Below are 18,299 nucleotides of genomic sequence, written 5' to 3'. Positions count from 1 at the left end.
CCAGTGTTTGTAAATTTTGCTTTGTGTACACAACTTTCCAATCCCTGCTCATCTGTGATCTTCCGCAGAATAGGAAAATGCCCAGCAAAAATCTGATGGGAATCTCGCACAAATAAAAGCAATAATTTCCATTTGCCTTGATATGGACATAATGTACACAAATGTATCATGGAGTGTTGCATTAACACATTAGGTTACTATGTTTTGGACATATTTAATGGCTAACTGTAGGTATTCATAAGTAACAAAAAGATAACTATGAATAAGAGAAACCGTGATCAACATTTTAAACAAGATGTGGTTTAAATTAATCTGAATACTGTGTCAATAATCATTACTTACAGATGCCAATGCCTTTCCAAGTGCATCACCCGTCTGTGAGCTTCCAGTCCCATTTCCTCTGTTTCCTGTAATGGGGAAATAAACACAATGCTTATTTTAAGGCCAAAGAACCAAGTTTCTTTTATTAATCTAAATTTTAGCAAATGCAGTTGAACACACTATCATTGTTTTAATGGGACACTGTCAGGAAGTCAAGATTAACCTCATGTCAATAGAACATGTTTTCATTATATTAAAACAATGTGAGTGAACACAGTCTTGTGTTTAGATTTTGGTAATCTCATTTCCCTGCACCATTTGCAGCCCAAATACAACGGCATTGTTCCAGCACGAGGATGAGAAAGTCAAGCTAGCCAGGGACAAGAGTGAAACAGATTTGCCTAGTTTCATTATCCAGGCTGAAGGAAATGCAAAAGGAAAACAGACTGTGAAAAATATTTAATTAATTTTAATAATATAAAGCAACACTAAAGGGTTGCAAATTGAATTCCTTCTGTAGGCAGGCCAAGCTCATGGGACTCTCAGTGGCTCTTTGCATTCCTCCATTCCCTCCCACAAGCTCCCTGTGTGTCACCCTTCCAAACCCTCTATTTCAAGGACTCCCTGCCACCCCACCCTGCATGCTATGGACTCTGTCTCCCCATTTCCACCTGTGCCACATGCCAAAGGCCCTGTGTGCCTCCTCATTCCAAAGGCCATCAAGTTGAACATAAGGCTTCAAAAGCTCAGCCAATTAGAATCACAGGTAAGGAATTTTTTCTTTCAAAATATGAATTTTAACCTGAATATGTCCCTTTAAGAATACAGATAAATTCTTTGCACATCAAATTCTGCCAGGAAATATTGCACTTTCATATAAAGCTGTGCAAAATGTTCACCATGGAATCCAAATCATGGATCGATCATCTGATTTTATATTTTATAATAAACTTCAAATCTTGCACTGGATTCAAGAAAACCTTTATGAACTGGACTCATTTAAGGATCCAGGTCTATGATATGTCCCCACATCAGGGCAAATATAACCAACCGAACTAAGTTTCACTTACACCAAGACTGAAAGTAAAGCTGTGTGTGAATCCATACCAAATTGAAAAAGCACTCATGCAATCTTGAGAATGGAAACCACTGAGTTTCTATGGCTGTATTAATAAGTGATTTTATGAGATACATCATTATTCACAAGTATCTATGAAAAGAGAAAAAATGAGTCCACATTTGTACTCTCTGGATATGCGGTGAAGGGATTAAAGAGAGTTAATAACCTGCCACTGACCTTTTTACTTTGGGACTGGCCAGTGATCTGAGGTCAAACTTGAGGGGAGGGGGCACATAATACACCATGAAAAAATTTGTAGCAGATCCACTCCAAAGACAAAATACCTCGAGCCACCACAACACTCCATTAATACTGCGATGGCATCTATATCACAAAACAGGAGCCTTCTACATGCTGTTTATGCACTGATTTCACAAAGCCTGGGGGACCACTGGCCATTTATTAAATGGGTGCAATTCCCTAGTAGGGGCACAATTTAAGTGTGTCTGAAATCAGTTCAGTTTAAGGCTATTACAAACCAATTTAAGCTAAACCGATTTAATACAATCACACCGGTTTGAGGATCCACACTGGGGGGATGGGGTGGTTGCACTGATTTAACTAAATTTGTTTAAAAAATATCCCCTCTTTAGTTAACTGGGCATAAATTTGTGTGCAGACCAGGCCTACCTCTTAGGGTATGTCTACACTACCCGCCAGATTGGCAGGTAGTGATCGATCTATTGGGGATCGATGCATCACATCTCATCTAGACGCAATAGATCGATCCCCGAACGCGCTCCCTGTCAACTCCAGAACTCCACCAGGGTAAGAGGCGGAAGCGGAGTCGATGGGGGAGCGGTGGCCGTCGATCCCACGCCGTGAGGACGTGAAGTAAGTCAATCTAAGTCCATCTAAGATACATCGACTTCAGCTACACTATTCTCATAGCTGAAGTTGCATATCTTAGATCAGCAAAGAATCCTGTGGCACCTTATAGACTAACAGACGTTTTGCAGCATGAGCTTTCGTGGGTGAATACCCACTTCGTCGGATGCAAGTAGTGGAAATGTCCAGGGGCAGGTATATATATGCAAGCAAGAAGCAAGCTAGAGATAATGATCTTGCTTGCTAGCTTGCTTCTTGCTTGCATATATATACCTGCCCCTGGACATTTCCACTACTTGCATCCGACGAAGTGGGTATTCACCCACGAAAGCTCATGATGCAAAACGTCTGTTAGTCTACAAGGTGCCACAGGATTCTTTGCTGCTTTTACAGATCCAGACTAACACGGCTACCCCTCTGATACTTGATATCTTAGATCGATCCCCGCCCCCCCCCCCCCCCCCAGTATAGACCAGGCTTTAGTATCTTACAGAACTGAAAAACAAAAGAAAAGGAACCTTTATTGGCGAAATAACTTCAAAGAATTCTTATTTAATCCTAAGAGAATCTTACCCAGTATATTATCTGATCCATTGATGGGTGGAGTATGTGAGGCAGCGACATAAGGTGAACTACTGGCACTGCTGCGATGGAAGCTAGACATTGGAGGAAGACTGGCATTTATATCTGTAGGCGAGACTGAATGTGGGGGATAGCTCTAGAAGGAAGCAAAACAAATAAGAGCCAATTAACCAGAATCTTTAAATACATTTATATATCTTGTTAAGATACCATTATCTAAGAAAGGGACTAGCTGTCCATCAGCCAAACAACCCATTCCATTACCAAAAATAATTTTAAAATTATACACAGACAAGATGCAACAAAATCAATATGCCACAATTATGAATTCTGACAATCTAATTTTGAATTGACACTACTAGAAGATCAGACGGGAAATGAAACAGATCAGTCTCCAGAAATATATTTACATACGCAATTGCATTAGCCTATATAACTTACCAAGCGGTCATGTGTGTGTAGACTGCCATAACTGCTGGACTGTGACATGTGAGAAGAGGAGCTTCCCAGCATTCCACCATAACCAGGCTGGCTCATCCCATTGGATGAATTCCAAAGATCAGAAGAGTTGTGGGTCCCATCTATGTTTTTTTAACAAAAGAAAAGAAAGAGCTCTCTCTAATACAAGAAGTGTACTGAGTTCTCCTTTCCTTTACATTATTTAAAAAATACATAATTCACCAACTCAATTAGCCTAATATCAGTACTGAAATAGGGAACAGCTAATACGGTGTCTCCCATTCTCCTGCCACCACACTGTGTTGCTATATTTAAAAAAATGAGGCTTTATAGCTGAAATACAATCCAACCACAGCTGAGAAAATACCAAGTACTCTGCTAATTACAAAGACCTTCAGTAAGGCCAGATTTATATCTAGAGGGATGATAAAAATTCCAGACTGCAAAAAAACTTGATGCTTGGCTAAGTAATGCTAACCATAAATATACAGTGGAAAAGATTTCTCAATCCATAATAGGCAATTTATATTTGCTAAAACATTCTAATACTATAAAATAAAAAAGGTTCCATAATAGCAGACTTAAATAACTAATAATTACTACATTATATAAGCCTCAAACCAAAGTGTGTCAGCACTGTTTTCCCTCAGCAATAAAAATTGCAATGACATTGTACACTTCAGTACTCAAAGATGATGTTTACGATATATTTCAAAACCTCATCTAACCAAAGTAAAAGCTAGTTATGTGACATCAAGTTGAGGAAACGTGGTCTCAATCTCATGAATTCTGGTCCCTGTTTGTGTGCAATTCAAAGTCATCTGTATTTTTGGCACAGTGGAGACATAAGCATTCACTGAGAACCCAGATTGATAACAGATATTGTACAGCCAAAATCCAGAATGACCAAGAAGCCCTCACCTCATTTTCTGCTATCATTCTGGTGCGTTGTTCTGAAGCTCCTACAAATCAAAGAATGGGGAATTCTGTCCATCTGGCCTGCTGGATAATCCCCTTAAATTACAGTCAGCAATTAATGTCACAAAGAAACCTTTAAATCAAAGGATAGCTCCCTTCAGCTAACAGATTGTAGAAGTATACAAAATTCAACGCTACGACTGAGCACAATACATTCTCTGGAAATGTATTTATTATATTATTTGATGCAACGCTGGGTTAGCCTCACATTTCCACCTAAAGGACAAATTACAAACATTACTGTATTTAGAGTTATCGGTACTTTACTTACCTTGCATAAAGAAAGTGCTAGCAAACATACTGCTTGGTGGTTTAGGAGATGGGTAACTTGGAGATTCTCTATTGAAATCATCAGAACTTGGGGATGGTGCATATACCTAAAAATTGGAAAGCAACAAAAAGCATGGATGTAATATTTGGCTGTTACACATAAGAAACAGCATGCTAGTACAGAGACCTAAATTAAAGGGAATAGTGCAGCAAGTCCCAATATTTAATTCATTTGTTGACATTATTTTGTTTTTAGCAAGTTGCTAAAGTACTACTGTGATCTTAACACCACACTTTCTGGTGTGCCAATTCAACCAGGTGGCCCGATAAAAGCCTAAGTGCTGATTCTGCTTACAAAGCACATATCTCAAACAGAAACAAAATAGTGGTCCCAAAATAAGCTTTGATTTTAAAATAACTCTATTCTTGTTTAAATATTTAACAAGTTGGAATCCCAACAACTCAGGTAAAACATTCATGTCCAGTGAAACTGTTGGGAGTTTAGTGTCACTGCACTGCATAATTCAATCAGAAACCTGTCTGCTTTTTTAGAGTTACCGGTGGTAGGGGGTGGGGAAAGGGGAAAAGTAATGCAAGTCTATATCATGCTGAGTGATCTAAAAACTTCAACATCAAATAACCTTTTAAGTCTGGCACAGCTTTTAAAAATCTTGTTTTGATTTGGCAGTAGAGTACCAATTTCTTCTGGTAAGCCCTTGCTTCAGATAAGCTCAGTATGAACATTGCACTGGTAAATAACCAACTTTCTCATCAAATTGAAAACTATACAGGGGACCAAATAAACGTAACGATCAAATGATTCTAATTACAGCAACTATGGTATGTATAAACAAAATCAATATAGATAATTCATCAATGACTCATAGTATAATGCAAGTTGTGCCATGGCAGGCAATATCTTTATAATGATAATTTTTCTAATTATTCCAATATGAACAATTTATATTGTTATTATTAATAGTAGTAGTATTGTAGTATCTAGGAGGCTCCAGTCATGGACCAGGAACCGAGGCATAGTGCAAAAACAAAATAAAAAATGTCCTCTTAAAATTATTTTTAGTTTATGAAAAACTGTAGTGCAGATACATTAATGTAGTAAATGGCTACTGAGTACACAAAAATGTAACTTGAGCTAAAATATTTTTGCCACATAATATGTTAAAATAAAAAAGGTTATTTTTAAAAAATTACTCAATTTTCTTCTCCCCTTTTCCCCAAAATAAACTAATTTATTTATAGGTTTCAAATGTATTATTTTTAAAAGTCTAAACTTAATAAGTGCATAAGAGATATGCCAAAATTGTAAGGTGCATATTGTGCATATTTTTGTGTGTGCATGCATACACCTAGGCACACATGCATACACCTAGGCACACATACATACACAGTTAGGTCACTCCCCTACCACTGTAACAGGCTGGGTACCACTCAAGAGAAGAAAGACAGAGACTAAAAAGGGTCTATGACTACCACCAACATCTAGGAAACCTCTATTCTAGTATGCAAGGGTGAATGTTCTAATATGGGAATTTGAGAAGTTCAGTGGGTCACATCTTGTATTTATTTGCATACAAAAACCCAGAATGCTTTTCCAGCCTGTTGTTGTCAGACCAAATGGGTCAGCATGTGTTTGGATAGAGTAGTTGTACGCAATGTGACTGATTTGCCATTCCTTTGCACAAGTTTGACACCGATGTAACTCCAATGAAATCAGCTAAGCTATACCAGTGTATAAAACACTGGTAAGGAAGTACTGAAGCCACCCTAGGCATCTTCTTTATCAAGAACTGGGTCTTGAAGCATGGAAGATAGGGAGGAAAAGTGGAAACATTTCACAACTTTTAGCATCTCTCTGTTTTTTGCATTTACATTTTGCAAACAAACTCAAGGGGACATTTTTGTTTCTATGTTTTTGTTATTTTGGCAACAAAGTTAGTGTTTCCAAGAGCTTTGGTTCAAATTGGTGGCTACTTTTTTCTGGTTACTTCCAAATGTTGAATTCCTGGAAATAAAGAACATTTTACAATGGAAAGTGCTAACCAAATCTGAGCTACAGCATGACAACATGTTATAAACTGTGTTAAGAGTATGTATGTATTTATGGTACATAATAAATATATATATGTATATATACACACACACTTCACACAGTCAAACAAAAGTGATAAGACTGTCAAATTTTAAATGCTCATAATCATAAGGCTACAAACATATTAGGCAAAACTAGGTGTAATTTACAAGTTGTCTGTTGTGCAAAATAATGCAGCATATGCTATAGCTGATGGATAATCTATCACTGTCACAGGACAGCAGAGGAAACAAAGCTCAATGACATGCAGCACTGACATAGAGATGTGCACTGATTAATGTGAAAAAATCCACCATGACATATTATACATATTTTCAACTTTGCCAAAGTAATGCTATCAACAAGAGTTGTAATGTAGGCTACAGACTGAAATTTCAATCACTTCTAATAATTTTGACATTTTATAAAACTGTCTAAACAAGCAAGCACCTCAGAAGGGAAATTAAGCTAAAAAAGTTCAGCTCCAACAAATGCATCATTTATGGTTACACATGTACAGGACATTAGCATAATAAAAATGTTCTGAAATATTCCAATGTCAGAGAGGCCCTTTCCAATAGCTACATGAAAGTTCTAGCACAGGCACATAAGTTTATATAGTTTCTATTTGTTTTTGGTATCCTAACTATAGCTTGCAAAAACATAGCTGCAATGTTATGAAGCTGCACTTGTGCCAGTCTAGATTTTTCAGATCAAAGGGCTCTGGCGGCAAAACACAACTGATGTGGTCTCAAAGACTTCATTAACTCCAGATGTGGGGAAATAGTCAGCCAATTCCACAAAAAGAGCAAGTCTCTTTTAGTTACAATCAGACCTACCCGCAAATTAAAAGCAGGCGTCTTATGTCATCTGATCACCTGCAGATGAATGCCAGTTTTTTTTTTCTGGTTAATGACCTAATCATAAGTTTTACTCTGTGTTATTATGAACAGAATTTAAAAGCAAAGGAAAAAAAAAGATTATTGAGATTAGACTACATCTACAAGAAGCAAAATGCAAACTTTTAATTATAAGTTGACAATAAAGGAAACATGTTTAAATACCCTTTCAAGTTAGGAAAAGATGCATTAGATCATGTAGCTCAAACCTTTTAAACATATTTAATGCTTAGGGCCCTTATCCAGCCTATGTGGCTCTTGGCCCTTAACAGCTCTGCAAGCCTCTCATCACACAGTGATGGAATTTGTTCCCTAGTTAGAAGGTGTTCTCTTTTGCAGCAGCTGTGTAATGAGGTTTTAAGTATGACCTGGCTGCCCAATATTGTCTCTTTGGGCTATCAAGTGATGGGAATGACACCTGGGAGGAACCAAAATAGTTCTTCCCCAGCTGACATTCTCAGGGAGCCAGGGAATAGTGCTAAAATACCATCCAGCCCAAAAAATCTGCTTGGCAGACAACTCGGTCAAGCAGGTAGAAGAAAATCCATCCTGCTAAAGGTTTCCCCAAATTCCCCTAAGCACATTGGAGGCAGGAGCAGAAGGGAACTTCAAAGAAAGCACCCATATTAAACTAATGAGGGGTGGGAGAGCTCTTCCAAAACACCCACTCCAGAGTCAATATTTAAATGGTCCATATAGTAGAGGTCTTGTCTCTCTCGACGCTATATGCAGACTTTACACTTCAATCCTAAGGTTGTAATAATTCCTGCAGACTGTGTGGCCTGAGCAGGAAGGAAGTGGGACAAGGGAGTTGCAGAGCACAGGTCAAGAGCTCCTCTTCCCTCTCCTTCCCCTACCCTGAGCCGTTCCACATTTCTCCAGTATGAATGGTTGAGTGATTCTGGATTTTTTTGTTTTGTTTAAGCTCTCTTCAGTTTGTCGATGTCTTCCCTCAATAGGCTGTACTACTGTAGTGCCAGCCTGCTTGGCCTTTCAGCGCTGGGGCAGCTCAGAACAGCATGGACTGTTCCTACTGAGTCAGGTTTAAGCAGCATATCTGCTTTCAAATGTGCGGTTATTTTTAACATATTAAATTGATACTATTATAAAAATCATTTAAAAAGTGTAATAAATCTACAAAGTATCAGGAGATTATATGCCATGTCCTTCGATTTACTAATTTAAAAATTTCCAAACATAAAGGCATTACTTTATCCTAAAAGGTTTGAGTTACTGATTTTGCTTTGTTAATAAAATTAGATCTTCACTCTATAAACATCAATTAAAGCACCAAAAACACCTCATTTGCATGCTTTTCAACTAATTTCCTTCCTATTAACGGGTTTGGTATTTTTATATGCTCATGATCCATACTACATGTAGATGTAAACAAATGAAACATGCCAGTGAAGCAAAATATCAAAACCTATTTTAAACATGCCTCCACTAAATCAGGACCAAATCTCCCAACATGCATGCTGTATGTGAAATTATAAATTATATTATTCATTTAAACCTTGCTATTCAGAAAGTTTCAGAGGTTACAAAAACTAACATTTATCAAACTGTTACATACAAACTTATTTTCTAGGGCAGTAAAAATTGATACCCACATCTCTACCTTATGAACTCCACTAACTGGCCTTTCTAAATTTCATCAGCACCAGTCATGTATTATATAAGTATGCACTGATGAATGATCCGGGGACGTGGCAGACTTTCACAATATATTATTTGTATGTACTGTAGTAAAGGCTTCTGCTGCTGAAAAGGTATTGTGATAAATGGAAACTTATTTTAGTGCTCAGCTCCTTCAGAAACATAGTGAACATAAAAACTGAGGGAATGAAGAATGGCAATTATAGTTATTCCATCCTGTATTTATAAGAAGATACAAGTACTCACACTGGCAACAAAATATATTAGGTATTGTCAAATTTTAATGAACACACAAAAACAATATTTAAGCACAACGAAAGCTAGGAAATACAAGGGTCAAGTTAGCTCTGTACTAAATACTATTTTCTGCCAAGGTCTTCAGACACCAGGTATGACGTCTCAAACTGATCTGAGAATCCCTCAATACTTAAGCACAATGGGAAAAAAAGGAGAAAAGAATGCCAGTCTAAACTATTAACCTGACCATAATTTTTAATGATAGCATAAATCTATAGAAAAATACTACAACTGTAGGAAGATATGGCTCCTTCAGTGCCTTAAAGTCCATCTTGTAAATAAATGTTTATACAGTTTTTAAGCTCATGTCATAAATGCCTATTTGAGGAGTTCTGAAAATGTGGAATTATTGATACCATAATGGTGCATTACGCAAACCCGTCTTACTTCCTGGGTTAACATGAGGTTAAGAAATGCAGTATCATGTCAAGGATGTAGTCAAATTTAAGCACTAAACTAACTTCCTAAAAATCCTGATTGAATATCTGAGGTGGAGGGGGGAGAGGGAAATGAAAGAGTGGGAGCGGAAGTAAATACACAACATATTTGAACATTCCTTTTGCGAAAATTTTCTAAACAAGTTGCCTTCTCCTCCACTTCCTAAAAAAAGATCAGACCACATTTTTGACTAATGATATGTACAGTTTAGTCTATAAAAATTCCAGTGTTTTAATTAAAGGAATTCAAAGGAAGAATGAAACTGATCATTTTAATCAACCCATTTCCAGTACTTGTTTGTCAAATTTCAGAACACCTTTATGGCTATGATATAAATTCCTACATAATATTAATACTGACCACATTAAACTAGAGGAGTACCGATACATTTTCTTTTGCTTTTAAGTTCACTTCTCTTATCTCACTGGTAATCTCAGTTTCTACAACTCATAGGCATAGACTAATGTGTTTCTACAGGCTGTCTTCAACACCAGTGTGTTTATCAAAGCAAATACACTGAACAAATGAGTGTATGTCACTGTTTGGTGCCCACAATTTTGAGAAATATAGATCCATTCAATATAGCACCTGATCCCCTCCCTAGCTGCTTTCATTTGCCCATAGAAATGGACATAACCTTCACACTGAAGCATCAATAAAGCATGTTGTAGACAACACACCCTCCTAGCAGGGGACTGCTCCTCAATAGATTGGCAGTTCTGCCCATTGGAGTTGAGCAGATAAAACTCTCCTGGGCTATCACATTGCGACCCATAATACCTCTTTGGAGGGGAAAAAAAAATAAAGTTGACCAATGCTACAAGCTCACTTTATTCAATGCCCAAAGCAGTCTACCCCCTAGAGATTTCCTGCATGATCCTATGTTTGTCCTGACTTACAAATGTTAGCTTTGACCTTGTCTGAGCTGCTATGGGCAGCATATGGTATAGGGTAGATTTAATTGTACTTTTCTCTCTGTGTGCTAACTGGTCCAATACTAATAAAACCTGAATCAAAATCCCTCTGGAAAGCAGAAAACATTTACATTATTAACACTTGGTTGGTGTAAATTTTGCAAACTGAATATGTCTACATTTATGTAAAAACAGACTTTACAGGTTTATTCCTTTTAGAAGGTACCAAGGAAAATAAAATTGGATTGATGTATTTCATCTGAGGTAATCTGCAAAATTCTAACACTTATAGTGATATGTGCTATCTTGATATTTTAATTCAATGTGCTATGAAATAACACTAACAAGCAAACCCTCTCCACACCCCCCCCAACCACCTATTTCTAGATAGTATTTTATACACCTCTCAGAAAAATGGAGAAAATAACTTTACTCAGGAACTAGTTCATCTCACTCAGGAATTAGTTATAATTTTCCACTGAAAATGTGGAAAACATGAATGATCTTCAGGAACATACATTATAATTTATGTTTGTTCTTTCCTTCTCTGTTTATCACCATTGTAACAACTTGCTATGGCAGAAGCTGAAACTCCTTCATAACAAATCCCTCTCTATGAAATTTTGCCCTACGCTAAGGAAAACATAAGAGTAACTACTTACATACTTAGTAACTAAACATAACCACATGGGACTGAGGTACCAAATTTATTCATACTGTGAACAGTACCTGGAGTATAACATGCTACTAAATTATGTCATTATATTGAATAGTGGCATTAAAAGCTGCACAAAATACACTTGAAAATTAAGCAAAATGTAGCAAAAATGTTTCTCCAAGTGATCTGATATTGTTTGATAAGCAGTAATATTGGCATATTATTCTCTATTCTGTCAAGTTTTTAACCAGTTCTCACTCACTGCTTATTTGACTACATAAGATAGTTTAAAAAAAATCATATAAATAATATCCTACATGTTTTTAATTTTCAGGCGGCATTGCTGAAAAAGCTGAGAACATTTATTTGTTTTATCTCAATGGAAACACAAACAAAAACTGTATTTTTAGACCTCTATTGGTTCCCTTTTCTACTTTACAGGACATGAACAAAGAAGCACCAACAAAATAGGTTTCCCTTTATAAAAAAAAAAAAAAAAAAAAAAAAAAAGGGTCGAAAGCAACTACCTGTAGCCATTAAAAAAGCCTGTCAGTACATGCCATTAAGTTGGCCTCAAACATCTGATTTTTTCCTTCCAAAGGATATGAAGTTAGCACCTAGCAGAAATGAAAGGAGATATGGAACTTGATAGACAAAATGGCTTAATATTTAATCGTGCTTTTTCACAATTTGAAAGAACACTCTTTCTGACTTAATTCAACCTTCCTTCCTCCCAGCCCCCAATGTATAGTTGGATGTTCTTCCCCGACACTAAGAAAATAATTTCTGGATATCAACAGGCGAAGAAAAAAGAAAAAAACATGCAGTTTTCTAGTTTAGTATAAATAGCTAATGCAGAAGAATAAGCTCATCTACTTAGTTTTTAATTTAGGGGACACATTACTCAAAATATTTCTTGTTTCATATTATATAATCCACATATTAGTAGTGTTTTATTGCTTAGTAGAGGATTTATCCTAAAATTCTAATTTTCCCTACATACTTCTCTTCTGTAATATATGTTAAAATTACCAAATTAATCCCTTCAGACAGCACGACAAAATCACATTTAATTTGTAAACTTTTACTCTACTTCCACGTAAATGCATCTGAAACCTCTTATGATCACCCACTCCGTATTACCTAGCAGTATTTGGAAGCATCTTTTTCAGTTTAATCTTATTTTGCCTATGTATTATTTACTTTGCTAACTTTTTTCCCACTTTAAAGTTAAAAATATCTTTCAAAAATATAATTCACAGATGAAAGTTTAATACTGGTTTCTGGATGCCATTTTCCACTTGCATTTTTGCATACAAATCAGCATTTCATACAGTTTAGTAGATAGCAGGCAATATGTTGATATCTAAAGTCAAAATCACCATTCAAATAAAATCTCAAAACATGAGCCAGATGCCATTATCTGCTAAGTGATCAAATGATACAAATTAAAGTAGTAGCACTTCAATATGAACTGTGGTCTTGCAGTCTTCTCGAAATGTGGAGACGTTCACACACAATCCTGAATATCAAATTAAAATATCTCTCTCTTCATTTGAAGGTTAAAAGCATTAATGGAAAGCAAAAGATGAAGGGAAAAAAAACCTCAAACCAACACGCACATACGCACTCTGCTTACATATATTGAATGAAATAGTAATTACATTCTTTATTCTAATTTATAGAATTATTTGAGGAAATAAAATACCGAAAGCTGGTAATAAGTTTAAAAAAAAAATCACAACCAAAATTTAAGGCAACATGATATAGGATTGTCATTTGATTTGTCATCTATTTACTAACTCTTCAAGATCATAAAGGTCACCTCTGACCTATAACAGGCACATGCTATCAATTTTCAGGCCATGCTCCCCTACAGCACCAGCACTTCCATCTACTATAAGCCTGGAAATGCTTAATAAGATCAAAGCTTTTTTTCCTGCTACAGAACAAAGAGAAATGTTGTAATAAGGCGATCTGTGTTCAAGAAAGAATAAAAATCAGAACTCCGTTCAAATCACACTCCTCTTGCTTCAGGGGTATTGTATTGTTAATTTTACTTAAGTCTAATATATATCTTCACATAAAACTTCAAAAAGACTGTTAACTTAGAAGCAGACATGAAAGAAAAATCATTTCACATTTGAAAGACAGCTGGCATTGATACGAAAGGAAATGAAACAGAGATGCAGTTTCACTTATTTCCCCACTCTCTCCCCAATATATTTTCTCTCATTCAAGAAGCTCATACACCTAGTTTTTAATGAGTTTAAAGATCATTCGTTTGATCATCATTAATCAGAAAACCTTGGCAAAAAGTTTACTACTAAATAAAGACAAAACTCATGTAAGCTTATGGGACAAGAAAAACAAATGAAACTGATCTATGTTACCGATCTATATATATTCCTTTTAAGACCAGGGACAAGCCAAAATCATATACAAGTAATATGAACATAAAATTCTTAAATAAAACGATTGTGCATACACTGTATAAAAGACCCCAGATTTGTGTTTTGTATTCTGCCATATAATGATATTTTAAAAAATTAAATATCAATTATGAAATAAAAACATATCATTTAATACATAGCAAATTAAAATAGAGGAATTCAAAAATTCTGTTTTAATTTTTTCAAAAGCTGGTGAATGTCCATTTTTACTTGGTAATCTGCAATAGTTCCAATAACATTTTTTCATTTTACTTAAAATGATTCTGGAAAAAATCAAATCTTGAACAAGAGCTTAATGCTTGCTTACAACTTGAGATGTACTATTTGATTCAAATGCCACCATCTCAGCAGTATGGCACAAAATGACCAGAATCCAAAACTATGAAGCCAGTCACTAAAACAGAAGTCTTGCAAGTATAAGCAAAAATGTAATGTTTTGTAATCTTTTGGAAGAAAATGGATTAAAACCCCTCTAGTGCACTATTAGGTACAACGTCTACTGAAAATGTTTTAGTGTAAATAGTGATTAAAGTTTGTGAATCAGACTAACTTTCCTGTATATGGTCAAAATACTAGTTTGATTGGAAGCAGATGGTATAACAGTAAAGTTAGTCTCTGAACCTCAAACTCCAAACAGGAAACGCAAGCCTTAATGGCTGACTGCTTCTCTAATCATTCCCAGAGATTCATACTTGTTATTTTTATAAATAACCACAAAGGCTTTCATCTTTTCTCCCTGTTGTACAAAGCAGCCAATAAACCTAAATGTCGTTTTTTTGTTTTTTAACTATCAGAATCCCCCCCCACCACCACAAACACCATTTGCAAACACATTGCAAACATGGAGATCACAGATGGTCTTTTAAAAAGAAAATACATTAGAAATGTTATGTAGTTCAATGTTAGGCTAATGTTTAAAAAATTACAAACTATGAACTTAACTGTATATTATCATAAATGCCAGCCTTACAAGTCTTCTAAAATATGCAAGTGAATTACACCAGCAATCTAAATGTACTTTGTTAGACTAATCTAAAAACACACGGGTTTCAGTAAGTGCCTATTCAGCTATGTCAGCCACTTTGAAACTATATGAACAAAGGAAAGCACCCTTACCGTTTTCCCATTGTAGTAATACATCAAAGAATTGCTGCCCATTCCAGGTACAGGGTATGCACAATACATACTGATTCTAAAAATGACACAGTCTGCAGTTAAAGTGCACTGCTTCTCTCCAAGACATCCATCCACCCGATCAAACAGAGTAATTCTTCAGTACTATGTGTACACACATGGATCTACTCAAAAGGAACTTATGCAAAACAGGACTGAACCATTTCATATGGGGAAGAGGGGGTGAGAGAGAGAGAGACATACACTGTAATCTCTATAAAATTCTATCAACCCCCCGTTTTTAGTCATAATTCCAACCAGCAAAACTCTTGCAAAAACAGTTTTTTTACAACAGTTAAGATACAGAGGTTTGTAGCTACCAGTACACTGAGAAATTATTAGCTTTGTCCATACAAATAAAATACTACAAAGGAATAACAAATGGAAAAATCCTAGTTAATCTTCTATTTTTTGTTTTAATTCAATTAGAGCACTTGTGGCAGTAGAGTCAGAGCTTGATGCATCTTCAGTGACACTACCATCTGGCTCTGTCTAAAGTTGCTTCCAACTTTGACAAACACACCACAGAGCAATCATGAACTGGAAACACTGAATCATATGTAACAAGAAGGACTAGACAGTTAAGCCTTCTACATAATCACTTCCTGGGCCAAAAAGTATTATGTCCCAATTAATTAAGTATCTCTACTAGGCCACGGGTTGTTTCTAACTGGGGAAAAAGTATATCCTCTTAAACGAGTACTGTATAGCTGCCAAACGAAAGAAAAATACAGTATGTCATGTTTAGTTAAATATATTACATATGTTTAAAACAGACAACTAAATAAAGGTAAATATTTTAATATTACAAAATCCAAATTTCATATTTAAATTACATAGCATGAAAAATGTATGAGTAAGTTTGGCCAAATTTTAAACATTTTAGACTATAAAAAGCATTTTTGTGAAAAAAACATTTTTCCCCCTCTCATACATATACACACACACACGAGAATTGGCAGAAACATACAATTTTAGTGTTAATCTGACAAAAATGTATTGCACATATACTACATAGAATCCCTCAATATACACACACATTTATAGTCTATTCTTCCCTAAACTGCATCCTCTTGGTGAAGAATATGAAATTCCCTCAGTTTGCTTGATAAATTAAACATATAATATGAAAGCCAATACGCAAGGAATGAAGTTACCACTGTTGGGGGCGGGGGATTAATACTAAAAAAAATCCCCTTTAGTATGTTACTCAGTACATCAGGAAACTACTAATCCATATGTTTGTACATAAATATGTTTATATTCTATAGATGAATACAATTGTCTGTTAAAGAATGTGCAGGGTCCAGTGAGCCTCTTTAAAAAAAAAAAAAAAAAAAGTCAAAGGGCAGAAAAAAATTACAGCAGAAAATCTTTCCCACTCTCTTTGACTGTGTCAAATGCCAAATCTGTGAGTTTGCCCTGCCTTCCCTTCTGTCCAGAACAGAGAACATACAGTAGACTAAGAAAAGAAGGGGTAACGTTCAATTCAGCCATGTGTAGGGAAAGAAAGCAAACTGCAGAAATTAGGATACCTTTGACAAGCACCTTTGATGATGGGGAAGTCATCTAACCACAGAATGAAATTTAGCAAAGAAAACAGCCCAATAAGCTGAAATACTATGATCATGTGAGACTTCCATTAGGTTTTTGTACAGTATCCATCACCTTAGTAAATAAGCACTGCAATATCTGTAAGTATACAGAATATATGCAGATTAGACACAAAAGTTTAGTCAGTGACATGCACCAGCAAAACGATATATAAGCATGACAGTTAAACTACTGTGATTATTCCAGTTTTGAATTAGGTTATCCTGAAATGTAAATGAATCAAAAAGCATGTACATTTTTACTGTTTAGCTTTATATGTTGATCAGATTGTTGCTTTTAATACATACATACACGGGGGGTGGGGGGGTGTAGAAAAGTATGTAGCATTTTAAAAGCTAATGAACCAAATTTCAACCAAACTCTTCACCCATACAAAAGACTAAGCAGCAGCTGCAAAAAAGAACATCACTGTACATCAGACTATTAAAATGCCAAGCCTGCAGAGTGACTTGCAACTTCCTCCTTCCCCCAGGGATCACAAAGCCCCATTTCAGTCCCCAGAGAACGCCGTAAGAAGCTTTGATTTACAATTAACAATGCCATTCCTTAAACCTCCTCACTATGTTTAGGCTTCTATAGACATGATATGCTAAAAGATCTTTAGATCTCTTAGACATACTGCTTCCCTAAGTATATAGTACTCCAGGATTAAAATGAATTATTTAGAACAATGTATCTTTTTATATTCAGGAAACACACAAAAAAAGCTATACAACAAAAGTCCAATTTTATTTTGGAAAAAAGAGGCAGAATAAAAGCACTCTCTCTTTTAATCAAATAGTTCCAGCACATAAGAAACTTTTATAGTGGTCAAAAATGTTTTAGCAGTGGTTAGATTCAGTTCTCCAAAACAAGGATGGACATTAATGTGCATCTTGTAAAATCAACTACTGGGTGTGTGCATGCAATAATTTGATTATTGTTGAAACACTGCAAGGAATAAAAACTGAATATTTTACTATGTGGCATATGTGTTTCATCTTTCTTGCAGCTCATCTTCTAAACTTGCACACAAAACCAGTAGAAGTTAAAAGTGTGAAGGCAATATTAATTGGTATTGTTTGCTAACTTGAGTAACATCTGTTTAAACAAGTAAATTGCTGAGGCTCATCAACACACAGGTAAGCTAGTGTCAAAAACAGCACAAAAGAGGAGGTCTCATTCAAAATGCTGCCTCTGGGCAAAGATAGAATAAAGACAAATACTCCCAACAATACCGCTCTGACTAAAAGGATTTACTTCTGACAAACCAAAGAAGTAACAATTTCATCATGCTGTGTGGGGAATTAGCTATTTTACTGGAGCAGCACAGGTACACCTATATGCACTGCACAGAAAATGATCACCGTGTTGTATGCTTATAGCACCAACATACTATTTCCCCAATACATTAGAATCATAGAATATCAGGGTTGGAAGGGACCTCAGGAGGTCATCTAGTCCAACCTCCTGCTCAAAGCAGGACCAATCCCCAGCCAGATTTTTGCCCCAGATCCCTAAATGGCCCCCTCAAGGATTGAACTCACAACCCTGGGTTTAGCAGGCCA

The 18,299-nt window shown here is 35.9% G+C and overlaps 1 protein-coding gene across 2 annotated transcripts in view; it reads right to left on the bottom strand.

Annotated features, from left to right (window-relative positions):
- Positions 1 to 18,299, bottom strand: part of TCF12 (transcription factor 12) — a 330,991-nt gene that overhangs the window by 34,521 nt on the left and 278,171 nt on the right. For both annotated transcript variants that reach the window (XM_039490758.1, XM_039490759.1), the window contains 4 exons: positions 4,560 to 4,665; positions 3,293 to 3,432; positions 2,843 to 2,987; positions 343 to 407 (listed from right to left, as the gene is read on the bottom strand). In XM_039490758.1, coding sequence (XP_039346692.1) covers positions 343 to 407; positions 2,843 to 2,987; positions 3,293 to 3,432; positions 4,560 to 4,665 — 456 coding nt within the window. The remainder of the gene's footprint in view (positions 1 to 342; positions 408 to 2,842; positions 2,988 to 3,292; positions 3,433 to 4,559; positions 4,666 to 18,299) is intronic.

This window comes from Mauremys reevesii, linkage group 10, assembly GCF_016161935.1.
Source record: "Mauremys reevesii isolate NIE-2019 linkage group 10, ASM1616193v1, whole genome shotgun sequence".
NCBI classification, from domain to species: Eukaryota; Metazoa; Chordata; order Testudines; family Geoemydidae; genus Mauremys; species Mauremys reevesii.
Note: the sequence above shows the minus strand (reverse complement) of the source record. Positions and strands in the feature narration are given on the sequence as shown.